General features: G+C 40.3%; 3 protein-coding genes across 8 annotated transcripts; 1 reads left to right on the top strand and 2 right to left on the bottom strand.

Moving 5' to 3' along the window:
• Positions 1 to 2424: 2424 nt before the first annotated feature.
• On the bottom strand, positions 2425 to 9379 carry fam167ab (family with sequence similarity 167 member Ab). 2 transcript variants are annotated; one of them, XM_034900057.1, is made up of 3 exons: positions 9182 to 9379; positions 5283 to 5839; positions 2425 to 4007 (listed from the first exon to the last, which is right to left on the bottom strand). In XM_034900057.1, the coding sequence occupies exons 2-3, from the start codon at positions 5649 to 5651 to the stop codon at positions 3744 to 3746; spliced, it is 633 nt and encodes a 210-aa protein (XP_034755948.1). In that variant the 5' UTR covers positions 5652 to 5839; positions 9182 to 9379; the 3' UTR covers positions 2425 to 3743. The 2 variants fall into 2 exon arrangements, with proteins under 2 accessions (XP_034755948.1, XP_034755947.1); XM_034900056.1 differs by lacking the exon at positions 9182 to 9379 and adding an exon at positions 6086 to 6277.
• Positions 9380 to 9564: 185 nt separating this feature from the next.
• Positions 9565 to 16826, bottom strand: lca5 (lebercilin LCA5). 5 transcript variants are annotated; one of them, XM_034900000.1, is made up of 10 exons: positions 16429 to 16826; positions 15804 to 15943; positions 14319 to 14739; positions 13712 to 13953; positions 13187 to 13492; positions 12607 to 12744; positions 12391 to 12487; positions 11906 to 12042; positions 11603 to 11801; positions 9565 to 11512 (listed from the first exon to the last, which is right to left on the bottom strand). In XM_034900000.1, the coding sequence occupies exons 2-10, from the start codon at positions 15804 to 15806 to the stop codon at positions 10611 to 10613; spliced, it is 2445 nt and encodes an 814-aa protein (XP_034755891.1). In that variant the 5' UTR covers positions 15807 to 15943; positions 16429 to 16826; the 3' UTR covers positions 9565 to 10610. The 5 variants fall into 5 exon arrangements, with proteins under 5 accessions (XP_034755891.1, XP_034755890.1, XP_034755894.1 ...); XM_034899999.1 differs by having other exon boundaries at positions 9565 to 10589; positions 10620 to 11512; positions 15804 to 16826; XM_034900003.1 differs by lacking the exon at positions 15804 to 15943 and having other exon boundaries at positions 14319 to 14734.
• A 740-nt stretch (positions 16827 to 17566) lies between these two features.
• sh3bgrl2 (SH3 domain binding glutamate-rich protein like 2) lies at positions 17567 to 24468 on the top strand. The gene is made up of 4 exons (XM_034900069.1): positions 17567 to 17841; positions 21818 to 22003; positions 22982 to 23063; positions 23735 to 24468. Exons 1-4 carry the CDS (start codon positions 17797 to 17799, stop codon positions 23764 to 23766), a joined length of 345 nt encoding a protein of 114 aa, XP_034755960.1. The 5' UTR covers positions 17567 to 17796; the 3' UTR covers positions 23767 to 24468.
• Positions 24469 to 27860: the final 3392 nt, after the last annotated feature.

Here is a 27860-nt window from a genome sequence, read left to right on the forward strand (position 1 = left end):
CTCCAACAAAAACAGCTCTTATTTCCAAACCGTTAAAAATGAAGAGTGCCATTGCTGGTTATATTAAGTGTTTTCCATCAAATCATTGAGAGTGAGAGTGGTCAAAGTTGTAGCTTTGCAAAGTGTCACCAATGAGGAAATAGGACATTTGGAAAATCATCCAGGTCAGCATCCACAATGGGGAATAACCCATCAATTAAAACTACTCCCTTTGTCTATTTATTGTTCTCTTCTCTGGGCTGGGGTCTTAAAGGTGCTCTAAGCATTGTGTTTTAAGCTACATTTGCTGTCACATACAGCAAAGATCTCACTATCCGCGAGCTGCCTGTCCCCAGAACACACTGTAAAAAAAAAAAACATGGTCTCTGTAGACAGCCCAGGGTCTACAAACGGCAACAAAAACAAACTGCACCCACCTGCACCGCCAAGCATACGGAGTGTTCTAGCCAATAACCGACAAGACAGATTTGGGGGGGGGTTTAGAGCGCAGAAGCACAGAAGGGAGGGGTCGGGATGAGGAGGAGGGAGGGGCAAGTTAGTCTTGTTTCTTTGAAAATACTTCTAACGTCAACAAGAAGTAACATCACCCAACATCGGTAAGAGCACCTTTAAATGTCCCTTCTTTACACTAAATCAGAGATCTTCAACAGGGGGTCCGGGACCCCTAGGGGGCCCTCAGAGTAAGTGCAGGGGGGCCATTAAGTTATTTTAAAAATATTCTTTATTGTATTTTTTTGTATTGTTTTGAATGTTTCTTTTATCAAAAAAATTAATAAGTCTGAAAATATACATTAATATGAATGCAAAATTGTAATGGCAAAAAAAAAGACATTGAAGATAATCTTATTATAGGTAACTATGGTAGCAATACAGATAGGCTTAAGGAGTCACTGTGCCTTCCAGATGGATGTTTAACATTAAAGCATGATGCATAAATAATATCCATTTATTTTCTTCCATTCTTCCCATTTTAGTATGCAACTCAATTGTATACAATTCACACAGACCCCACTCTGTCTCTTTGTCAGCTTAGGGGTCCCCGGCCTAAAAGACGTTGAAGTCCCCTGCCCTGAATGGTTGCTGAGACGGGATGTACCAAGACACTCCCACACAAAGGCTCGGCGTGGAGATGCAGTCTGGGATTCTCGCCAGCCTCACCCTGCGGTGAGGTTTCTGTCAGTCAAGCCGGCGTTTGCATCCCAGCAGTGGTGAGAACTGCATCTCTGTGGTGTTACATCTGTTATATTCCTGGAACAGGATGGCAGCTACGTTCCTCGTCATGCACATTATGATTTAAAAGCTCTTTGTACACAAAAGGTAAAGATAGCAAATAAGTGGCCGCGTGCTTCTTTAAGATATGTAGAACTCTAGGGATATACAGTAAGTTCCCTTAAACTGAATGCATATCATTCTGGCAAAGCACTTTCCATAATTTGTTGTCCTAAACCAACCGGCTAATATTTGCATCAGGACTGTGGCTTTGGATTCAGTATCTGGTCTTCATGCTTCAGCAGCAGAAGAGAAGATGCTTGATTTTAAGCCGGTCAAGTCATTTTGTCATGCAAATTGAGATGGTTTAGGCATGTGAGCTTGGCTTGGTCTGGTGATAGCCAGACTACATGTAATGGCAGGGGATATAAAAACAGAAAACAGAAAAAAGATCAATGAAACTAAACCAAATCTTGATCACCAGCAGCTAGTTAGAAACAAGTATGCAATCGCCCCCTTTGGCAGTCTTTCAGTCAAAAGGAGCTGTGGCTTTCAGCAGGGATAAGCCCACATAAAGCTGGAGCTCATGCATGAAAATCTCAGGCTCAGCAAAGCCATTCATGACATGCCACTTCAGGCCCTCCAGATGGAGAGGGACAGGTTACACCGACCGTCACATGCAAAACCTCATGACGCCCACATATCCCAAACCTGTGGGAGCCGACTGCTATTTGGAGAACAAAAGCATTAGGACGCAAATGACAGAGGCTCATTTAAAGAAAGGAGGTGGGAAGCCCGATTCATGTCACATTCTGACACCTGCACGGCCCGTTTTTTCAGCAAACTAGCAAGGAGTATTTGGACACGGTTTAACGCTCTTCGCCATGCGCTTCACGCTGTGCACTTAGATCGTTAAAATAGGGCCCTGGCAAGCTAGCTGGTCCCCAGTGTACAGGCTTAGCGCTAAGCTAAGCTAACTGGCCGCTCGCCGTAGCTTCATAGGAGACCATTGATGAGATTTTGTTGCGATGACAGAAAATTAAAGGCTAAAAATAAAGTAATGCAACTTCTTCATGGGTTATTTATTCCCAGAACATATGTGTACTAGCCCATTTAAGAAATTGGATTACACCAAGCCACTTTTAAGGTATTTTCCAGTCATTATTGGCTAAGTAACACAAGCCCAAGTTGACATACCGGTTGTTTTCTTGCCAGGAGGCATTGTGGCTCAACATATAGAGGACACTTTACAGTCTTTGTCTCAGGGCAAACTGAGACAAAGACCAAAAAGCTAATTTTATAATGTTGGAGCAGTCTGAGCTGTGTAGACCCCAGTGAGAACTTCGTCATTTGGTTGTCAAAACTCTATTGGTACCACGGTTGTTGCACATGTGGTGTGTGAGAGAGCTTTAAATCGCTGGTTTTATTCAGATTGTATTATAGTATATCTGGGCCACAAGGAGGGGCACCTCAAACCCTGACACTCAGGACTATACTTAACTCACATTTCAAATGCAAGAAAAGTAGTATGAAATGATATATCCCATCATAACTGCAGATGTATCAGAAGGCTCAAAACAACATCCACATGATCATGTCATTTGGTACACACTAGAAGAATTCAATGTTTATCCGTAATGCTAAACCATGGTGTTCTTCCAGACAAACAATACCATCTAAAATGGTTACGTCCTGGCTTGAACTCACACAAAGCTCCAACCAAGAGCTAAATGCATCTTTACTTATAAGAAGCAGACTTCAGCAAACCATTGTAAGATCCCCAACTAGTGCAATCTGACAATCGTTATAAAGAATAAATCATTTTCATCATAGTCTACAAAAAAAGCAGTCCTTGCTAAATTGGTACAACTACGCGCTAACTTAAATTGGGTATAGTATACAATTTGTATCAATAGTAAGACATCTTTTTACCTTTATCAAAGCACAATACATTTAGATTAAGATGCCGGAAGTGGAAAAAAACATATTCTTGACTGTCACTGAAAACATACAGACAGGTCTCTATATTTACACATTTAAATATTTAACCTGTGCTTGATTATTTCAGTTTGTAGATAAAACCCAGCAAAACAGTCCCAGCAAAACAACATTTATGGAAATATATACGGTAATAGTATAACTGATAAGGCTTAAGTGGACGGGCTTGAGATTTCTATTCTGTAGTGGTAAAACATTAAGGAGAATAGTCAATTTTGAGTCATAATGGCCTAAAGGTCTAAACTCTTCTTCTGTATCTCTATATAGCTGCCGTATAGTCTAGTGGTAAACACTCCATACTGTACGTACCTACTAAACTTACAGTCGTCTTTCTAGATTATATACAGTACATGACCTAAATCTATCTCTCTGATTATAGGGACTGTAAAACGAGGTTCCATCTGGCTTTATCCTCATAATATTGTGGTCAAAAGGATTTCACCACAATCTAATGAATGGCCAGGACTTTCGTGTTGCACTGGAGCAAAGATAGCATAAACAGTGAGTGAGTGAGTAAGTAAGTGCCATCACTACCACTAGCAGAGCGAGAAGCGTCGAGAGTTAATGTTCATCTTGGTGACGCCGATGAGTCTCAGCGGGGCCGAGAGGCCGAGCCCCGGGGTGACAGGACACTCACACAGCAGGTCCGACAGCTCGTCCCGCTCCTCCAGGCCAAAGGTGGCGTCATTGAGCATGCGGCGATGCAGGTGGCACGTCTGCTCTATCTTTAACTTGTTGATGTCGTTGCGGAGCCGCATCAGCTGCCTCGCCAGCTGCTGGTCCTGCAAGCGCATGTCTGTCTGACGGGAGAGAGAGAGAAAACAGCGGTGCTCAAACAACCCGCTGATTAACTGTTCCATCACAACTACAGTTTTTATAACATAATGTTTTAGTCAAGTAAAAATACCCAAAAAAGATACTAATCTTTTGGCTGCTTGTTGGCAGATTTTCCTACCTTTGAACAGAACCAGGCTAGCTGTTACCCCATTTCCAGTCTTTATGCTAAGCTAAGCTAATTGTTTCCTGGCTATAGCTTCATATTTACTGTACAAACATGAGAGTGGTATCAGTTCTTCTCATCTAACCCTAGGCAAGAAAGCAAATAAGTGTACTTCTCAAAATATCCCACTTGTAATTTAAACAACTTTTAGTTATATGCGGATCTGTTTTACTTCTAATTGTGAATCAAACACCATATTATACGTAGTTCACAATGATCTAGATTCACTGGAGGTCCATGCATCCAGTCTAAATCCCCAAAGAAAACTCACAGTGGGACATCCACAAACAAGTTTCTTATCATAACTTCTCTCAATTTATCGCTTTTGCTTCCACTGTTTATGTGCAAACATCCGTGCAAAGATCGTAATCACCTCTCTTGTCCACTGTCTTTGTGCAAAACATTTGTGGCCTCATGCTGTGTGAGTGTGCCTCTGCCTCCAACAGTGCCTCTTTGCGTGCTCAATCCAACTTTATGAACCATGTGTGAATGTGCAACGTAATTGAGTGGAGTGAAAATGATTACACTTGCAGAAACTGTGTGTAAGAAATGGCTAATGGTGCTGGCTCAGGCCCAATCAATCTCACTCAATAATGGGAATGGGAATCTTCTGGCCACTAATTGGACGTTGGGTCCATTGTTACATTCTAATTAGCTAAGTAGCAGGAAGTTATTTTCTATTCTGGCCTTTAACTGGAAAATTATAAGACTCTTCAATTAAAGTAAATGAACCGATTTTTAAATATTAAGCCAGGTGCCTATCAGGATCTTTGAAAAAGGGTCCACTGGCTTCCAATACTAAACCAAAAGACATGTTGTCCAAAGTGCTCCACTGGGTAGTGATGGCGCACATGCCTTTGATGTGTGAGAGCCGTGTTTGATTCCCACTGCTATACATCACCCAACGTGTCCCTGAGCAAGACACTTAATCCCTAATTGAACCAGAGGTGCGCGACCTCTGACACATAGCAATTATAAGTGGCTTTGGATTAAAAAAGTGTCAGCTAAAGGACATGAATCTAATTTCAGAGACAGATAAGTTTGTGCATTGTAAAGGATTCAAGCAATGTCTTACCAGTTCTCTCCTCAGCCAACAGAGAGCTTCATCTATGTTCCCGAATCCCTTCAGTACACCTGATGGCAACTTGCACTGCATCACATCAGACTTCACTACTTTCTCTTTGGAGAGGACAATTGTCCCCTCAGGTTCCAATTGGATTGGGCCTTTTTCAATTCTGGACCCTCTGAAGCTTTCCGCCTCGAGCCGGGCTTTCCACTCCAGATATGAAGGTCTCCTAGTCTCCAGTCGTAGTTTCTCCGTCAAGGCCTTCAAGTTCATGAGATAGTCATCAGTGGTCAGATCCACGTCCTCCCCACATTCTGCTTCCTCCAGGACACTAGCCTTGTCCACAATAATCTGAGAATCTGAGGCAGTTTCCATCATTAATCTGTTAGAAAACGCTCCTAAAAAAATGTGTCAAAATAAAAATAGATAAAGATATCTTCTCTTCATTGGTGACCTCTTTTGTTTTTTACAAATATTGTAGCTTTTTGTCCTTCCTGCATTTACTGTCTTTCTTTAAAGTTCTTTGAAATCTCCATTAGAGTGTTGGAAGCAGAGTGTGTTGAGATCTGCAGGGGAGAGAAGAAGCAGGTTATGAAACATTTGCTGACTACACCACTGTCAACCACATCCAAATGACAAAAGACAAAACTAACATCTGACATCTGATCTGACAAGCAAGACTAAACCTCAACTGGAGCATGACGGGCTCAGTTGGATGCCTGAATATGAGGATTATATCTCAGAAAAATGTCTCTCCATGTTTATTATTCAGTTATTATCAAATGTCAGATCAGTTCAATGAGGGAACACACCGCCAGGTCTTTCCTTTAACAGGAACAAACTGTTTCCATAGCAACGACACATGCACTGTAAATGAATCAGCAATTTCCCCTCTCCTCTTCTCAGGGCTCATTGCCTTAACCAAACTGTGACAGACGACTGGCAGCGTGGCACAATGGCGGGAAGTCTTGTTTTTTTCCAGCAACACTTCTATTTTTACAGCCAAAAACTTAAGTGACAAATATGTGTTAAAGGTATAACAATGTGTTTAAAATAATTAAATGTTTAGGTGTTAGTATTAACTAATAAAGATTGTGAACATGGGCATAAGCTAGTACAATTTAAACAAGGGTAGGTCAAGGAAACCATAAAAATGTCTCAAAGTGTGGCCAGGCAGCTAGTGTTTTCTTCATATGTTTATCGTATACAGTGCTGTGGGCCTGGCTCGGTCGGCGGAGCTGGACCGAGGGCAGGACCTGAAGGGGTGCTGGTCTAGATGGCGGTCGAGACTTGCAAAGACGCCCATTGGGGGTGCAGGACGGCGGAGTTGTAACCAGGATAAAGTGGCAGGCTGTCGGACAGCGAGGAGTGTACGTCTGGCCATCGGCACTGCACCGACAAGAAAGAGTCAGCTGGACAATACGGGTGCCACTGCCCCCCTAGAGAGGCCTAGGTAGAGAGCGAAGTCCCTCTAAAAAGGTGTGTGTGTGTGTGTGTGTGTGTGTGTGTGTGTGTGTGTATATAAACAAAGTACAGCTGAGGCTGATGGAAGGTCATTAGTATTGCAGGTATTTGTTCATAAACCAACGTATTGTAAAGATTAAAACTGCACTGATTTTGTCAAATGTAAAGTTACAGTGTCATCCGGAGAAGGGTATGAATATCTGTACCAAATTTCACACTTTTCATTCAAAATATAGTTAAGTTGTTGAAAGTTAACTATCTTTTGGAGATATGGTTATGCTGTTATGGTGCTAACCCTATAAAGGAAAGCAGGAGCTTACTAAAGTTAGTAGTGTTCTTCTTGTCTGTACGAAGTAATACATTGAATAGTTGTTGACATATTTTAGTCTGGACCAACGTGATGGACGGACCTACAGACTAACACTGCCATACACAAAGCCATACACAAGATAAAAAAAAAAAACTGTATTTCCATATCCATATACAAATAGATTTCCATCACATCATATGGCATCCAAATCTCAGTTATTTTTATTTTAACAATTTAGAAACACTGGGGTGAGTCTGGAGGCCAGGAAATACTAAATACTATTTAAAGCAGCCTTTAAAATGATATAGCAAACATTACAGTGGCCGCAAAAGCAGACATTCTGCCCAGTGTCCTCTTACAAAGTCTTCAAGTACTAAATATGGGGTTAGTGCTCAGTTGTTCCATAATGGCCACAGCAGACCAGCAGTGAAGTCATTCCACCGGTCTCCTAATGACAGGCTCGGCTGTTCTGCAAGGTAAACTAGACCTCTGACTGTGCAAAGTAGCTGACTTACTGTATGAATGCCCGGGAATGGATCTTCTTATTTTCCAAAGGAATCAATGTGTCTCTGGGGACCTCATTGTTACAGAAGACCAATAAAGGAGGAGGGAAATCCATGCCACATGCATTTTTAAAGTGTTTGTAAAGACCCTCTATAAAGAAGTGGTTTTAAAATGAAGATGGGGAGAGCTGTGATCACAATTAGCGTTCAGAATCCTGAACGCTAATTGCCCCCCCCCCCCCCCAAGCCAACTTCTTTTTGGCGGCTTGATAATTTAACAGGCACTTTTGGTGAACACAGTCACTTTTGAATAGACCAGCAGGAAATCTTTATCGGAAGCCAACATGTACATACCTGAATATCAAATGCGGCCTGGAGCAAATACAAACACTCACAAATTAGTGGGAAAAAATACTACTTATCGTCATTATCAAAATATCTCAACTGGCATCCAAATCACCCAGCATGACCCATATATTCCTCTGGTTTTGAGGCAGCAGAGTTTGATTGCTTGGCAACATCCAGTTGCAGCGTTGCCACACTAATAAAATGTATGTTGTGGTGTTATGAGATGCCCAAACCAGGTCTGGCTAAAGAACTTAAGCAGTCTGGCTCCTTTCTGGCTCACGCAGGCAGCATGACTGCAGTGTAACAAATCAAGTTTTAAACACAACACACCTCTGAGTCATTTAGAATTAAAAGGTGTTCAATTTCTAACTGGAGATTTAATTATGTGCTGGATATATGCAGTACAGCAGCATACATGAGAGTATGAGCATTTTCCATATCTTCAGCAGGATCACATGGGGACTCAAAGAGGTGAGTAGCATAACAAAAACTCATAAAAAGGTGAACACCCAATCACTGTGGTATTTTGGATTCCTTTGTTATGGCAACAAAAACTTAATAAAACAGTATGTGGTTCAACATGTGCCTCATTAAAAGCCTAAACCAACCACAAATAAAGAGGAAAACCCACACTGGACATCAGTAGTATGAACAGGTGTTACTTTATGGTTACATGTTCAGAGAGAGGGATGAATGTAAAATTAGAAGCATATATGGAGAGAATAAGATACATTTAAAAAATAGCCTACTTTGTTACATTACGTTTACCATCAAATATGAGTCCTTCTGTCTTTTATCAAATCACACACAAACTATCAAGTCAACTTATTAATAGTAAGAATAACATTTTTTTCTCCTCTATCAACACAAAACAGTGTCGTTAAGCTATTTAACTTATAAAAGCAATACTAGCCTGCTTAATGCCTTATTCCCATCTCTTGATATTTTTGGTTACCTTATTTTATAGTCTAAGCCTAACCCATAAATATCGGAATATGAAGTTGTGGTCAAGTTTACGAATGTCATACTTTTTCCATGACATAAAGACATCTAGGTTCTAATTGTTTTTTTCAGGATATGACGTTAGCCTAGCATCATTTCTGTAAACAAACGATATAGCTAGCCTAATGTTAAGCTTAACGGATAAACCCATTGATACTGCGTCCACATTTATTTTTTACCTAGCACTTCATTTTAACCTCCTCTTGCTTTTCTGACACAGTGCTCCGGAGTGAGACGTCACCGGCATCATCTGAAATTTAAACTGCGTGTGGCTCGTTTACCTTGTAGGAATCCCCCTTCAGCAGTCCAACTTGTAGTTCAAGCAGCGACATAAGTGACGACCACCTCCAGCCCGCTCTCTCGTTCATATCATCCCTCACAGATACACGGTCCACTTGTTCTTCTTTAGCAGAGGGCCACCGGAGAAGGGGCGGGAACAGGGTTGCGTCAGGTTCTGGTTGCTTGGAGACGTCCCAGGAACCCCTATCCGACTTCCCGCCGCATGAGTATTACCACAAGTACGCCACAGTCTGATCGCTAGACAACATACTCACGCTACTATCATGTATTTTTATTCAACAAAATACGACGGATACACTTTTTGTTATAACAATACATTTGGAAAATAAGTACAAAATGTGAAAAAATTCACAAATAAATACAGACAGATCACCACAGTTTCCATCTGTTAAAATGTAAAAGAATATACACAAAAGATTTAACATAAAACTACATTAGCTTGCAATGAGGTTGTTTTCACTATTTAGTATACTTTTGATAATACGACTTTACCATGTTTCTAAAGGATAAATGATGAGTTCCTTGTAAAATGGGACATTTAATCAGTATTAATCTAATATCGGTGGTCATAACACGCAAAAAAACATTTTCAGAAAGTTGTAAAAAAAATACATTCACAGACGATCAGGATCCAGTCTAAACATACCATGATTGTCATATTGCTTAGTGGTAGATTATTATGGCATGGCCTCTAAAATAACTCCAAAATGACTGTGCCCAAACACTAACATTTGTCCATACAAAGAAGCACAAAGAATTGTAGAATCCCCAAATATCCAATAACAGCAACCCCAAATTATTATTACTACAAAATATCCAAAGTGCTAAAATATGAAATTCAAAGAGATGTGATTTGTAGCAAAAGCCAGTTTCATTTAAACTGTATTGCCTGCATTTGTTTATTGGACAAATATTCCCGGGGCAGGGATTGTGTGTGTTGTGGCGCTGCTATTGTCGAGACAATGGTCGGATAAACCACCAGTTATATTCTATCAGAAAAACTGGAAGGCAACCTGAGAAGTAACAGCCGCTGTCTACACTGTGCACAACACTTACAAGTGCAACTTCCATTAAAACAGATCATAGGGTCGAAAATCCTATATCACGTTTCAGCCGTGGGTAAACACACTAAATCTAACTGTTAAATTATCACTTTAAATCAGATTTTCTATGTAAACCCTCCTAAAAACAGTCACACAAGTTATATGATTTGTAATTTATATCTTCGTATGGTATTTAAGATTCTGTAAAAAAAAAAAAATTTCACTTCTTCGTTTGGTTCTGTTAATTTAAAAATGTGTATTGGGAAATGAATAGTGTTCGGACTTGAATATACAGACCACGTTCATCACGTTCCTCACGGTTATCATTGATGGCTTGCTATAAGACTAGATCAAATCTGAATTCATTTCATAATGTAAGTTCCTCTATGTCATCATCAAATGAGTTGATGGCATGGATGGCAGGCCTGCTCCCTGCGATGTGCAGGGTGTTCAGGGAGGATGCTGGGTGGGTGGAAGACCCTGAGTTGAAGCTGAGCAGTCCTTCCCTTCTTGAACGCACTCCATTGGTAGTTGGAGGACTGTTGAGGACCTCCATTTTATTGGAGGTGCTCACACTGTCACAAGCAGGTGTTGCCAGGGCACCAAAGAGCTGCTGCATGAGGCTAGACTTCCTCTCCTTCCCCGACCCTCTTTCCGTCTCCTTTTCCTTCTCCGTCTCCACCCCTCTGAGACTAATAACACCTATTGCTTCTAATGCAGAGTCCCTGTCCTCTTTGGGCGGAGGTGGTGGGAAGCCTGAAGAACCTCGAGAAGCTGAACGCCCGAAAGAAGGCGCGTAGCTTCCAAATGCCAAGTCGTCACTGGAGATTTGGGGCCGCGGTGCTCTCCTCCCTACTCCTGTTGTAGCAGCTCCACCCTCCATGGCTGATCTTCTCCTTCCGCCTTCCCCGCTTCCAGCACCGGCGCGCAAACTGGCCGACTCCTCTGATTCAGTGTGGTTATTAATGGAAGCGTTAAGGTTCCTCTGCTGAGGAGAAGAATAGTTACTGGTAGCCTTAGGAGAACTAGACTCAGCAAACATGGTGTCCTGGGTTCCATGGTCTTGAAAGTCTATTTCACGCATCTTAGCCAGCAGCTGCTCTTTTTTGCGACGTGCTTCCGCTGCTGCCTGCTGATTGGCCAGAACCTCCTGGTTCCACCTCTGCACCTCTTCCTGGACATGGCCACGCTTCCTGTTGTTCTCTTCCTCTTGGTTTAACAGGGAGCTTGTCCTCTTTCTATCTTCTTCCTCTTTTGTTTTCTCCCAGCCTGGGGACATAAGAGAAATCTCTTACGGTTACTTTTTTATACTCATTACTAATTTTCTCAATGCAATAGGGATGCGTTTGCGTATCTTACCATCTCTTAGTCTCTTTGCCTTCTCCTCAAGCACATTACGTTCCTCTTTGAGTTGCAGCTTCTCCTCTCTCTCCAGCTCTTTATCTTTCCCCTTCACCAACTCCTCCTCCTTGTCTTTTTCTCCGTCTTTTTTCTTCTGCTGTTCCCACTTTTGATGTTTGTCTTCTGTCTCTGCCTGTCTGTCCAGTCCGTTGACCACCTGCTGACGTAAAGTGAGTGAGATAAAGAGGCTCAGGAGGTGTATGACAGACAAATTATTGACTGAAGAAGTGTGGACGTTGGGGTGAAGTGGACTGACTTTACCTTGAGTGATAGGTATTCATCGGGTGCATGTTCAGTGTACTCATTGGCATCAGTAACAGCAGGGGGAGGTGTGGGGAAATCCACACTAGACGTCCTGTCTTTGCTCTGCACTGCCTTGGTGCTGCCCCTGCTGGGGACTATGTAGGAAACAAAAGCAGATTATATATATATATATATATATATATATATATATATATATATATATATATATATATATATATATATATATATATACACAATGTATGTATTAGTTAATTTTGCTAACGTATTCCAAACCATACCTTGATACAAAGCAATAATTTCATGATTAATATTTTTAGCATAGATGTTTGACAACCTTTCAAAACTATTTCAATATGCATGAACTATGACAAGCTATGACACACAATTTTCAATTCTTCCAGGTTTGCCGTGAGCACCTAAGGTTTTGTGAAAGAAAGTTTGGTAAACTGCACAAGTGAGCTTCTATCTACATTAGGCATTACCTTTCCGCTTTGTGCCACTGTCAACGTCTTTCTTGTGTGTGGGTTTCATCACACGGTTGGCATAGATGTTCTTAGCATCTAGTTCTCTCTCTTTCTCCTGACAACACAACGTCAACAAAAGATTTCATACAATGCTGCTTTTTTATACCCAATCATGACTAAAGATACAGCTGTTTTCAGTTGGTATTTTGCAATATGTTTGTTCTGTATTTGGACCTTGAGTTTATTGGTCAGTCGTTCCAGCTCCTCCTGCAGAGTCCTGATCTCTTCCTGGGCACTGACGGTCTTCTTCCTCTCTGCAGCCAGCTGCCTCTGGTAACTGCTGTTGCTCAGCTCCATGCTACGCTCCAGCTCCTTCAAACACACAGGCAACAAATCCACTTTCCAGCTGCCGTTTTACAAAAAGGAACTCAAGTCTGAGGAAGACATTTGTTTGTGTGCTTGTCAGAGAAGCGTACAGATTTGGAGCAAATGAGTGTGTGTTGTCTGCAAGTGATTGTTTATCTAACTAGATCATGTAAGGAAATAGTTTATTATAGGGCAACTTTTATCAATCTGAACAGTCACTGTAAGTCACTGACCCAACAGCCAAAAATATGAAAATACATAATTTAATTACAGATATTGTAAAACCCTGACCTATTTAGGCCTTTCCATTGAATGAGATACAAAGAGGCTCTCAAATGTCTGTACAGATAAAAGTAATAGCACCACTACATCCTAGATAGAGGAAATATCTGCAAAGCTCAACATTATTGATAATTAGCTGAATACATTAAATCTAAAATAAATGTACCTTAATCTTGCGTTCCGCCTCTTGGGCCCGTGTCTTCTCTTCCTCTAGCCTGCGGCTCAGCTCGTCTCGGGTTCCTAACTCTCGCTGGTCGACCAGTTTCTTGAGCCGCGTGATTGTCCCCTGACTCCTCTGCAGCTGCTCCTCGCTGTCCTTCATCCGCCGCTCGGCTGCCCGCTCCCGCTCCTGAGTACGCCTGAGCCGCTCACGCAGCACGTGCGTCTCATTGTTGTGGCGTGACAGTAACTGGGAAATCTCGCTTTCTGTGTCATCGTAGCGATGCAGGGCTTTTTCTTGGCGCACCTGAAGCTGTAACGTGAAAAAGAAGAAATTCAATTCTTGAAAAACAGATTTTAGGCTAAAAGATTATGTGACTGATTTTCCTGCTAAGATGTGCTTGTTTTCTTTCTTCTTTTTATTTATTTTTTACTATAAACCATCAGTACTGGCCACCAAAATCTGATATTGTTTAAGTAAAACAGTCTCTCTGTATATTTAACCCAGACTTAACGAGAGGGGTAGGTCTACCTGTCTGAGAACTCGATTTTCCTTCTGCAGCTCATCAGTGCGCTGTTGCAGCTCAGCAAGGGAGTTACGTAACTCATTGATCTTCAGCAGGCGGGCTGAAAGCATCCTCTTGGTGACCAGGTCCAGGTCTTTAGGGGGGGTGGACTCCTTGCTTTGTGAATGCATCCCCCTGCGATGCTGCTGGCTCAGAAGCTGGCCACCTGGACGCTGTGGGCGAGACACACCCCGGCGCCCCACACCAACTACAAGGTAGAGAAACACCCAGAAATAATTTAAAGGCAATGACAATACACACACTAACACTGAAACACATGGACACGCGCACTAGTAGTGGTGAATAATAAGTAAGGTTCGGGCTAAAATCAAACTTTAATGACATGATTAGTGTGTTAAGAAACCTATACAACATTCAAAGGGAAATTGCATTTATTTGTTATCAAATTCAGGGTGAAAACAGATCGTAAAAATCGACATGTGTAAAAAGAGAACTTTTTGTTAAAATCTGCCTTACGCTGCCATCAGCTGGACAGTAAATGAAATGTAACCAGTGAGGGTTCTGTTTCATTCATTCGTCGTCTGTGCTTGATCATTTCCTTGCTTTACATACCTGTCTTGTACAGGGGGCTGTTATAAATCCTCTTTGCCCGCACCCCTCTCTGAGGAGTAGGAGACGGAGTACGGGACCGGGAGTATGGCGAGATCGAGCGGTCTGAAGCAGACTCATTCTCGTAGTCCTCTGAGTAAAACGACCGACTGCTTCTCTGTCCCTCTCCATCTGATACCTGGTCCCGGTCTGGATCTGAACGGCAGGTTCGGGTTTTGGATCTACTCTCAACACAGCTGTCTTTTTCCCCCTCATCCCGGATCTTGTCCCGGTAGTTCTTTTTGTGATTTTGGAAAGATGATGCTGGGGAATCTTTCTTGGTACTCTGGGGTGACTGCCGACTTTGAACAACATCCCGATTGTCTTGATACGGATCAGATATGTTCTCAGATTCCATGTTGTCACTTTGAGAAGAAACGCTGTGTTGAATTTAAACACAAAAAGTGGGAAAGAAACATGTTAGACTTTGAATTATATTAGAGTTACAATTATAGTTACAATTTCACAATAACAAAGCCTTACTTGGACAGGATGTACCTTACCTGATTTAACAAACTTACATTATTAGTCCCCTGGTAAACGGACCTCAACATCTGTACTGTGCAACCCAAGTGAACATTTTTAAAATTCACTCAAAACAGTAATAAGAAGCTCAGCCAACTGGTTTGTCTTAGGTTTTCTGTATTGTGTGTCTTGGTCACAAAGCAACAACACACATGAGGCCTAATTTTCCATGAGGCTGAATGATGTGTGACATCATTACTCAACACCGCTGCTGCTACAGCCACAATACTAACCTGCACCCATCGGCCCTTGTGATTTACTAAACAGACAGATTATTGATTCTGACTGCAATATATTCAGGTTCAAATATTACAGATATATATATATATATATATATATATATATATATATATATATATATATATATATATATATATATATTTTAATTTTCTATGTGAACAAAAGCCCATGTGTTTGAAACATCAACGAAAAAAGTCAACTCCAGAGGTTCTTGTTGCTGAGATCAAACAACATTGAATAGTTTGAAGAATAAATATGGAATACATGACTAATAGTGAGTACACGCTATGATATTTGTTCTAATGGCATGTAAAGCTGATGCAGTCATCTGGCCCTTTCATCAGCCCTGACAATAGTACTTTACAGGCAAGTATCTATGGAAACAATAGTACACACCCGAATTCAGTGGTTTTCAAACAGGGGTCCTTAAGGAGGTTCCAGGGGGTCTCAAGCAAAAGGGGAATTCATCTTTCTTTTTTTTTACTATAATTCCATAAGTAACACAATGACAAAATGCATTATTATTTGGTATTGGGTTTCTATTATTAGGGTTTATCAAATGGGGGTCCATATTCTAAATGTGTGTCAGTTTAGGGTTTTTTGGTGTAGAAACGTTTGAGAACCACTGCACTAAATTTGGTCAAATATTTTGAAGACAAAAATGGATTTAAGTATATGAATTACCATTATTATCAAATATGGCTGGGTGTATTTTAACACTCATTAGATTGGTTCCATCATATAATCTCTGTTGACATAATCATTCACATCTTCTGTTTCATCGTGCTCTGACTGTCTCTGGAGGCTTCTGATAACGCTATTAGCTGGGAGAATATATGCAGTTAAGTCACAAGCTCTCCAGCTAGAAAAAACAAATATTCAAACAGAAGCGTGTTATCAAGGGCTTAATATAGCGCTACAGCGAGCTTTCTCTGGCATGCCATCTGTGCGAAACGCATAGATTGGATTACAGTAGGCCGTCTGCTGTTGACAGGTGAATTGTTGTAGAATAACTGTCAGGTAAAAGCTACAATGTGGCTATAGGTTAGCTGAAGCCAACCCCCCACCTCAGTGGGCTCTATACTCATACAACATGACAAAATAGACGTGAATATGAGAGAAGTAGCTGAGTTAGATGAGGTTCTAAACAACATTTAGCGTATCTGCACTGGCAAACGTTAGCTAGCCCCAAAGGGGTTGTGATGGAGGACTGACTGATAATGGCTTGTTAGCTTATAGCAAAAAAAGACTACAATCAACAGGTGGAGTGTAGGTTGAACGTTACCGCTGGGCGTCTGCTGGCACCAACCTGTACGTTTTCCGCGTTTACTCTTTTAAATCTTGCCGAGTGGTTTCCCTTTAACTTTGTAGCAATCCACGGCTTCTTGTTTAGATTCGGCTAATGTTAGCTAACGTTACATAGCTTCAACTATTAGCTAGCTAGCAAGGTACTATGAACTTAAGCAAACTTAGCTAGCTACCGTTACATAGAAGAAGGCGTAAAGTTAGACGTCCGCCCTTTTTGGAAACTGTCATGGCTATATTTTAAATGCGTCGTCCTGTAATTATCCACAGTAAGACAGCAAACCGGAGTATATTCCTGACAGTCAGAGGCGTTCAGATGCTATTTGTTTGGCCCACGCCTTGCTTGAGGTTTGCTCCATTCCTACCGCTGACGCCGTACCATGGCAACCGCAGCATTCCTTGCAGTACCACCTTAACGCCAGAGTGGCGCTGTAGTACATGGATTTAACTGGCACCCCATCATGTGCTTATTTAAGATTCAAGATGTTTATAGTCACACCGGTTACACAAGTACAAACCATAGACTAGTATTATAAGGATATTGTACAAACGTGGGAAAAGCTGATGTTGTATGTCTTATGTGTATGCTAAAGTTTTTAGAATGTGTAAATATAGAATGTCTGTCCTTCGAGAGCTTTTGCTTGGTGTTTGAGATTTATGTCATGATGAGCCATATGCTATCTGGCCATCTGTAGCATATACCATTGTGACAACACATGCAATATTCACAGCTGCTGATATAATTAAAACAAACTGGATAAAAAACATACCTTGCTGCCAGAATCCTAAGAACTAGACCAGAATCTTGTTATCAATCCGCATCAAGTTGCCTGATATAACCAGTAAAGAAAATCCTTTCAAAATAAACATGATTGAATTTAATAATATCTAACTGTGATTGGTTAAAACATGATAAGGTTAAACACTAAATCCGAGGAATTCATTTAAAACACATTCTTTAACTACATTTATTTGGACCTTAGATGTTGTCTTTACTTTATCAATTGACTAATCTTATGGATGAATTGTCGCCTATAATTTCACGCACTATAATGTTAGTTCTTCAAAAAAAATGTGAAAAGAAAAAACACTTAAAGAATTTATTTTGAAAAATGTGACCGGAAATCCAATGTTTGATATGACGTCTGTTGCATCTGTGCTGTAAGAATTGTTGAGCAGAAACGCACGCTGTTTTATGATCATGGCTCAGTTTAAATAGGCTACAGGAGATATCGCGTGTCTTAAGACAGAATTCTCTCTTCTTAACACAGCCGGTGGTTTGAAGTCTGACTTTGAGATATTGGAAACAAACGGGACTCGCTGCCAGCAAACAGTTTGTTGGTCAACGGTCTGACATTACTTTGGGATTAAAATGGTCATCAAGGTTTACATCGCCTCCTCAACCGGCTCCGTCGCGGTGAGTGTTGGCAAATGTGTTTTCAAGCTTGTTGACAGTTGTATATAAGATATGCGGGCACATTACAAATTCATGTGTAAATCTTTGTGCTCGCCGAATAGTGTTCAAGACTAATTGCCATTTTTTAACTGGACTGTAAGTGCGCCTTCAGACCGTTCACAAGCAGTAAAAGCAATCAGCATGATGCAGTTTATTCACAGTTTTCGCACAGTTTTATTTGTAAGGGAAGATTTATTTGGTGTTCTGTGCAATGCATTTGTTACTCAATCTGATGCATTTTTTGAGAGATGCATTTAAAAAAACAACAACATAATTTTCACTTCCAGTGGGCTTCGCTGTAGATTCTTAGTAAAAAATATGAGCTTCTTCTTCCTGGTAGAAAAAAGTGCGTTTGGTGTGCAAAGCCTGCATCAGCAGCAGGTAGAGGTTAACCTGTGAAACCTTGTCCTTTTGTGGGGTAATCTACTCTTATATGTTGAGATGTTGCTTTCCAGTTGTTGAACCCCTGAGGAATTCTAGGGTAGGGTTTCTACAACTAAGCATTATTATCAATACTGTTATTATTCTTAATATTGCAGAAGACTTAATTAGAAGGCCATTGACTGTAGATCTTGTGTAGTGCAGAAATGATTAATTATCGAGTTGATCAACACAAAATTCCATCTTTTCTCCAGTTGTTGTTGACGGTTTTATACCATCGTACTGTATATTGAATATGATTGGGTTTTGGACGGATTGTCTGAAAAAGAAAAAGACATTTAAAGATGTCCCTTTGAGCTCTAAGAAATTCTGCCATTATTTTCTGACATTTTATAGACGTAGAAATTCATGGATTAATTAAAAAAAAATACTAGACAGATTAATTAATAATGAAAAACAAAAATAACCGTTAGTTGTTACCTAGTCCGGTAGTGCCTGCAACAGGCACATATCATAGAGGCACATATCATAGAGAAGGCCCTGCTGATATTAGAGGACCAGCAGAAAAGCATCAAACAACACTCCTGCGTGAATGCTTCTAGGCTTAGGTAATGGGGAAAATGAGTAATATATTTATTTAATCATGCTTCGGCTTGAGAAGAGGGCAGCACAATCTTTGTTTACCTAGGAGTTATTTTTAGGCCAATGACACTATACATTCAAAACACACAATCTCCATCTTTCTCTCTCACACACACACACACACACAGACACACATACAGACACACACACATACCCCCCTTAAAAACAGTCATGCACGCTTAAATAGGTCTACCATTTGGGTCAGTTATGTGAGGGTTGAGCTCATGTGAATGTAATTTACTGTGAGTGCTTTTGAATTGAGTTACAAATGATTGAATAAAGAGGTGAGACTGCTAGAATCCCTCAGATGATTTAAAGTGAAATGGATGTGTGAGAGCAAAAAGAGAGAGAGAGTGATAGTAGTGTGATATATGACGGGAGACAAGCTGTGAAAGATAGTGAAGTCAGGGGGGTGTAAACTGGAAAGCAGACAGGTGCTAACGTGTGAGGAGACTCAAGGCGGGAGCAATAATGAAAACATTGCAGTGAAGCCATGAAATGAGCAGTTCCCAGCTTAACAACGGCAGATTAGTGGGGCAGAAAATCATCACCACAGAATGAAGTGCAAATTAGGTTATTCACCCCACACACACACACATACACACACACACACACACACACACACTATCAGGCTCTTAGTTCAACCAGATTTTTACATACTGTACTTGTTCTAATTCCTAATGCCCCTGGAATAATCTGTATTTTTACTAATTAAAAAGTGCCCACTATGTGTCCTCAAATTATTTGATCTCAGATATGATTTTATATGATTGCTGTGAAAGCATTTCTTGATTAGAAGGCCATGCAAGTTGAAAATAGTTTGTAGTGGTAAATTTGTGGACAACAGAAACTGTCCTGTACCTTTTTTGTTATTCCAGTTTACTTTTTATTTTTAGCTCAGGATATTGGTGGGATTTATGTATGTTTTCTTATCCCAAGCCCTCTCTATCCCCGTGTCCCTCTCCGTCCGTGACTAAAGGATAAGTCTTAGCTGTAGTTAATCCCTATTTCAGAACGTGCACTTATACAAAGCATACATTACTCATATACTGAAATGTGAATGTTTGTTTGGGAGGGCGATTTGTTCGTGTGTCTTTAATCTTACATGCGCACCAAAATCTGAACTCACCTATCCCCTGACACACACTCTCACTCACCCTCGCTGGGGGGGAACGTCTTTCATTATTTAGACTCACGATGCCTACTCACTTCTGTTAAGCTTGGAGAGAGGTCGTATCATTTGTACCATGTTGGAGACAAGCTATATGATATACAGCATGGAATCAGACCTGTTATTCTATATGGAGTTTTAACCTTTGACCAGAGCAAACAGCCATGGTTTCTCGTTAAAGACAGTCAGTATCCTGGTACCTCATTTGGTTTTACCATATGAGAGTCCGGGTTAAGCTGTTACATGGCCACAGAGAGAATTGCAGTAGGAAGAAGAAACAACAGATTATATTGTTTGGGTGTGTGTGTGTGTCTATAACAGACTGTACAGAACAATCCCTTAATGTAAAACAATAGCTCCATTGTGGCCTTTAGCATCACTAAAATAATGAACACACATGACACACACACAAGCACAGGGAAGAAATTCCGTCTGTGTATTTTTTTTTGTTGAATAATCAGCCCTTTTGTCATGTTAATGAATGCTCAAGCATACCTACTATATTGCCCGCACTTGAATCGCCATGATAGGCTGCATTAGATGATATTAATGGAGACAAAACAAAATGGAGATAGATTTTTGAATTCTTGTTGTTAATACTGAATGTGAAATGATTCCTGTGCTTTAAGCAAACTTAGAATGAATGGATCAATAATGCAAAAGATACATTTTGAAAAAAAAAAGTAAAATGAGTCAGTTTGACCTTTTTTGTATCTAAGTCAATTGAGCAAATTATCCCCATCTAGTAGTAGTAATAAACTACTAAACTCCAAGACGTGGACTGGGCCTCTCTGTCTAATGTTTGTTTACGACTCTCCCTCCCGTGGGAGTTTTCTGTCTTCTAAAATTGTCTCTGTATTTTTTTCCCCCTCTCAGCATTCACAAACAATGTCATGCAATTTCAAATACAGTACATCCCAGAGAACACACAGTACTGTGGTAATACCACAGGGGGCTGTAGTATCCATTCCCACGGACCACAAATGGGTTCACTGCATTGGTTTCTTAGGTGGACTTTCGTCTTAAATGGACACTTCATTGTGTGCTTGTGGCACACAGCTGCAGAAATGGTTGAACTACTGGATGTCTAAACAAAAATATGCTAATTTGTTACTTTATAGAATCCCATAATAACCATAGTAATGGAGGTATTCATCAATAGATAATAATTATAAATGCCAGCCTTATGAAATCTAATGAACAGTATTTATGTACTATGAGGTCATTGCATACTGTACAGGAAAAGGATGTCTGCTCTCCGATTTTAAACCTAATCTCCTCCCCTAACCAATACGCCCTTCTTAAAGTCTTGTTACCAATTTAGTCCCTATAAAGTAATTACATACAGTACACTCCACATGTGTGTGTGCTCTGGTTTGATGAGTGTCAGCTTACTGTTGCAGGAGTGTATTGAACACCTTACAGCTTGGCCAAGTGCAATATACATGTAAAGACAAAGGGAAAGTCATGCACACATACAGTACAGTGTCCAGCTGCACTTTATGCACACATGTACTGTACATTAAGGCAATATGAGAGTATGGCCTTGTGGTAAGATGTACATTGTATTGCGTTGGTCACATTATTGTTGTAACAAAGTCCTTGTTCTATTTCTTTCAGTTTTTTTTCAATTAATTTCAATTATTGACATCTTTATCAATTTAATCTCACCACCTCTCCTGAACCTACCCCCCCTCCCCCCTCTCCCCTTTTCTTTGCTGTATCCAATTCTCTTTCTTCCAGGTAAAGAAGCATCAGCAGGCAGTGGTGGGTTTTCTAGAGGCCAATCGAATCAGCTTCCAGGAAGTAGACATCACCATGCTGGAGGAGCAGAGGCTGTGGATGTACCGGAACATCCCCAGAGACAAGCAGCCGGAGAAAGGCAACCCGCTGCCTCCACAGATCTTCAACGAGGATCGATACTGTGGGGTATGATGGATATTTGTTTCTAATGAGCAACCGTAAATCAGGTAAATCTGAGTATTTGGAGACAGTGTTGTCGAAACTTATTTTTGGTTTCTAAATGAATATAGTGGATGGGAAGGTTTGGATATTTCATAAAATTCAAATCATGAAAAGTAAGGCAAATGCAGTGATTGCCTTAATCTTGCATTCTACCTAATTTCCAGCAGGGAGCGACTCCACCGTTTGCAAAAAGAAGTCAGTGGGAAAATGACTCTACTTCACTTGATTTATTACTTTATGGTCTCAATGACTAAAATCAAGTCTTCTTTTATACTGAAGTATGTTCATTTAGTTAATTATGTTCCCATTTAGTTTAAAACAGAAGACAAAGCAGGGGATGCTTTAGGGCGTGGCCACACGGCAACCTGTCCATCAGGACAGAGGCTTAAAAATGCTAATCCATGGCAATGTGTACATTAAAATTGCCCTAAATCACATTTGATTGGATTTTAATTTTATCCTGCCAAGTTCAAATAAGAGTGTCATCCAGAATAATGTAAGTTTTACAGGAAGAGCAAAGACAGGGAATTTTACACAGGATTAAATTGTATTTCAAAGGTTTTAGATTGAGTTTTTATATGCATTGATAATTGTTAATGCTCAAGCTGGTTATGCCAATAGTTCACATAATTCGGTACAAGGCTGAGCTAACTATGCTGGTGAATACGTTTGACCAGTTAGCACTTGCCAGTTTATGTTCTCCATTGAGCTTGCATGCCACTTTGTAATCCTGCAGTAATCCAGTTTCACGGACGGTGCAGATTATCTGCTTTGCCTGCCGTCACTCTCACTGGCCAAAGTAATCCAAAATCACTCTGCAATGTCATGACCATTGCATTATAATAATAGCAAAAGTGGAGGGGCTATTTGGCAGGGATGTTTACAACCCTCATTCTTCAAGTAGATGTTTGTAACATCCTCCCTTTTTGTCTTTCCCTTTAGGACTATGAAGACTTCTTCCAGTCCAAAGAGGACAACACTGTGTTTTCTTTCCTTGGGCTCAGTTCCCAGCCCTCGGTGAAAGAAGGGGAAGAGTATATATGCACTTAAAGACAGAACCGCAGCACTGTCTCTGTGGTATAAAATATACAGCCGTAAAGGTTTGCCCTCAAACCAGACTTCCTTAAACACACACCCACACGTATACTGGATCAGCAGCTCTAGTTTCTGCAAGCTGCTTCCGAAACATTTGATTTACAAGTATTTCATGCATGTGAGCTTTTTTTTTTTTTTTTGGTAGGTCACTTTAAAAGCGCCAAATCCCATCCATCTAGATTCAGTGGTCTTGTCTCCTCCCCTCAATCTGTTTTTCAAATATCAAGATTTATCTGCTGCGTCTCCCAAAGATCTCCTTAGAATTTAGATATCATCAGTGCTTAGATGATCAGGAAATGAATAATACACAGTATCTCTCATCTTCATAGTGGAAATGGACTAACCAAACAAATGAACTTATTTCCATTTGTCACTAAAGAGCATTTATTTGACTCCCACCCATGTTCTGTCTCTCTTCGAGAGGTTGATTGGATAACTAAGTTAAAAGAGATCTGATTACGTATTAACCAGCAGGGTATTGCGGATGCATTTAGTGTGGACATGATCATGTTTAGCAGGGATGTCTGGTCTTGTAAATCTAAGGAGAACGTTGATGATAATAATTCAATCTCTCCGCCCCTTTTTCCCCCAATCTCTAGAATTCTAAGTCATATCCTAGATCAAACTCTTAAAATAGGAGGACGGAAACTGCCTCGCTTCCTGTGTTGCTCTACCTCTTCTCCCGTGTTTCTCCCGCTATGATGCCGGCACGTTGCCAAGACCCCGCGGATTTCACCCTGAATGACCTCCCCTGACTCTGTAAACTCTCAATCCACCATCACTTAAAACTCTATGAAGTGTCTTGATTCTCAAGAGAGACTTGTTCACAGAACACGGGGATCAACTTTATGATGGATGCATTTGTGTTTTCCTTTCATGTTTAACACACTGTGACAGCGAGCACTGGCATTAGCATAGACTCAGTGCAGACTATGAGTAGCATACTTTTGTAGCAGCTTTTGCATCATTAGACCAGTTGCTTTACTGATCAGTTGCAGCACAAGTCACCTAAAAACATACATTTATTTTGTGTGTGTGCCTTAGTGTGTGCGTGTGTTTTAGGTGAGGGAGTGTAAGAGGGTGCTGTCCCAGACATGCTAGCAGCATTGCAGTTTACCACAAAGCAGATGAGACCAAATGGTATGAATCCTGAAAGATATGAGGGATAGACACAATACCAGTAATATCATAACCAGCTTTCATGTTAAGTGAGTAGTCACGGTCATCAAATAAAACAAACCTTTTTCTTGTTTTATTCCACTGCCAAACTAGTTTAAAGTACGTGGTATCTGTTATTTTCTCATTTTTAATTGCCTTCAAATCCAATAATAAGACAAAAACCAACAATAAAAACAACTTTGTACATTCTGACATGCGTACCCTTTGTGTGCCATGCAGCCCTGAGCCCATTCCTTTTTAAAGAGTCTCTAAATAGGTTTCAAATATGCAGTTTAATTTTTTGATGACTTATTTTAAGATGTTGAATAATACACATTTGGTGCTCTGAGTATTTACAGCAGCAGGATTCAGGTGTTTATTTTTATGTATGTATTTATATATATATATATATATATATTTTTTGAATCACTATGGAGCTCTGTGGCACACCGGAATATGATATATCAGGCTTTGGCTGAACAAATGATATTTGTCAGTAGGATCAACACATTGTTGGTTTAGTTTTTTTCATGGCATTTGTTGACGACATGAAAAATATTGTCAGCTTTATCCTCTACTCCAGACCAGTATAGACAACGCATGGTTACAATCAGTAATCAGCAATAGGAGTAAACCTTGCAGTTTATTACGTCAAGTCTTAGACAGAAGATAAGAAATTATAGTTTATTGGGCTGAGAGAGTTAAGAGGCAAAGCTCTGCACATGGCCAACTTGTAGCCCTGTCCTCCAATCTGTATTTCTCTGTCCCAAACACCAACACTAAGCATTTTCTCTTCAAGTCTCTCATCCTTATTAAATTATTACCGGTGGCTGGTTGATTCATTGCTTATTGTTTACACATGACGGACGCACACAAACAGATGTACCTTTGCTAGCCATTCTTTCCTAAATGTTGTGCCATCACGTGAAAGGATGTCTTTTATTTTATTATGTTTTTATCACAGAGGGGACATCAATGTATTTCTGCCACTATCGACATTCCTATTTTGCTGACTTGTATCCTCATGTATTTTGAAATCATGTAATGACTTTGTTGTGAAATATTGGATACAAACCAGACTGTCTGACTGACTAAATGTACTTTTATATTACACCTATCTGTCCTAGACTCTGTTGTGTTTAATGTTGGCATTTTTCAGTTTTTCTGGAGAATTATACGCAATGACACATCACTGTATGAAATGTTATGTTATTTTGCCTCAGTATTTTTCAGATATTAATGTGATACTACCAGGGCTTTATATTTACACCTGCCAACCAGCCACAAATTGGCGGGTACAAATTTAAAGTTATAGCCAATTTGGCTGGTGCTGAATGAAGTGAAGTGTCTGTTTGAATCGGCAGGCTGCAGAAACCAGAAGTCAGTGTTTGCAGATTGGTCTGTTTACTGCCAAGACAGTTGGGCACTGTTTGTAGTACTAATCCTACATTTTCCCATGAACACCTAGTCTTGATGCACCAGACAACCGCTGGCTACGTGCCTATAGCGTGCGTGTTATTGATCACCATCTATGCTGAATCGGAGTAGACGGACGGACCTGAGCCAAACAAACAAGAGGAGTTGAAATTTAAGTAAAGTTTGTTAGGAAATAAAGAAAAGAAAGCGTGGCTTGTGGAAAATCTGATTGGCTCGTAACTCTCAAAATCTACTATCCGTGTTGGCTGGTGAAAAAAGAGTTAATGTAAAGCCCTGGATACAAATCTAAAGGTGGTACACACAGTGGTTTTCTTTGCATATCTGAAATCACCCTGAACAGCCTTTTGTTTGCGAGGATCGATAGGAAGCCCCTTTTGTAGCGGGGGTGGGGTGTTGTTTTTTTGTCTTGCAGAAAACCCAAATTGCCAACTAAAAGCAAAAATTGTTAAACATGTTTGTGTTGCTTTTGTAGTGTCACCTACAGAGTCACAATAAACTCTAAGACCCACCATTGTGCAGTGACTGCGACTGGATATGAAATCCAGAGTCCAGAGACAGGTGAAGTGGCAAAGACCGTGGCAGAGATGCATGTGAGCAGGTCACTGCACACTAATAGTGATGGCTGATGAGACGGGAGGTTTACACATGAAAGGATGTTTGTTGGCCTAACAATTTTATCCAATCCGATACCAGAAAATGAACCAATTCATACTGTACTTTTCTAGTGTCTAATTATTGATAATGAAAACCACCTGCCTCTCTCTGAATAGAGTAACAGTTTTTCTACCCACTTCTACAAAGTGTCTTGCTTTTCAAGGCTGTTGATCTCTTAGTACTGCCTCTACTGGCAGAAGCTGTAGCGCTAAGGACTAACAAATGCAAAAACTGTTAAGTTCACCTTTGTGCTTTTGTATTTGAATCAAAAGTAACTGAACTGAGATTTGCTCAAAAAAAGAGTCACTTTTGAGTTGTTCCTCTTTGAACTTGTGGGATGATTATCTTGCTTGTGACAGGATCATCCTGTGTGTCAGGCCAATCGCAGTGCCCCCGTTCTCCGGATGTAATGATTTACCCAGACATCAATATGTGCTTAACCTGCTGTCCAAACGTCAGTATCCTCATTTATATCATGAGCATGAGTACGTGAAATAATGTGAAAAGCTACAGCATCAAGAGGAAGTTGGAGTTGTGATTATTCTGTGAAAATTGTGACACTTGCAACTGAACCGGAGGCAAATTAAGGAAATTCTTTTTACATGCAAACAGATGGCAGAACCACGCAACTTAAAATGCTGAATTGGCAAGTCAGTTATGCAATATCACGTCCTTAATCGGAAAGTATATTACTATGAATAAAAAGAAAAAGAACATGTCAGGAAAATTAGCTGAGGCAAAAAACACATTTCAGACCCGCCCACAATAACTGTGGAAGCAAAAAAGCCAATAACAGCCAATAAATACTTTGATTTTACTTTGCAAACCATATATCTGAATTGATTTATTTTTAAATCACCTCTTTGAAATTTAAATAAGAACATTCTTGATTTCCATTTTAAAAACCTGAATTCCTATAAAATTTTCCAATGGTCACAAATTCAGATACAAAAAAAATCAACTTGCAGAATTTCAGATAAAAGTAGATTCGGGTTGATCAAATTTGATTGATCAACTTCAGATCTCGAATTTCAAGTTACCATTTTTCAAAGAAAACATCTGTCAAATTTGATTGCTCCAATTCAGATAAAAAGGTTATATTCCCATAGTAACATCCGGGATACCCAGGATAGGGGAAAAAATTGAACCTGCATGCAATCGAACAAACCTTTGGCCTATCAGAGCACTGCCTGTCTGTCATGTGATCCAAGAAATCTGCACAGATATCGAACCTGTGAAGAAGACTGCCGGGGAAAACAAAGCTTCTGTGGTAAGTTTGCGGTTTATGTAAAATCAAACTGAGGGCTCGATAGAACCGTGCATGTTGTATCACGTGACCAACAGGTCGTCCTCTGAAAAGGCCGGTTCCCGGGTAGCCCGGATGTTACTGAGTGAATATTTAACTTTAATTTTTCAATCTAAATTTGAGCAATTGGATTTGACTAATATTTTCTTTGAAAAAAATGTAATTTGAAAT

This window comes from Etheostoma cragini, chromosome 18 (assembly GCF_013103735.1).
Source record: "Etheostoma cragini isolate CJK2018 chromosome 18, CSU_Ecrag_1.0, whole genome shotgun sequence".
Taxonomy (NCBI): Eukaryota; Metazoa; Chordata; class Actinopteri; order Perciformes; family Percidae; genus Etheostoma; species Etheostoma cragini.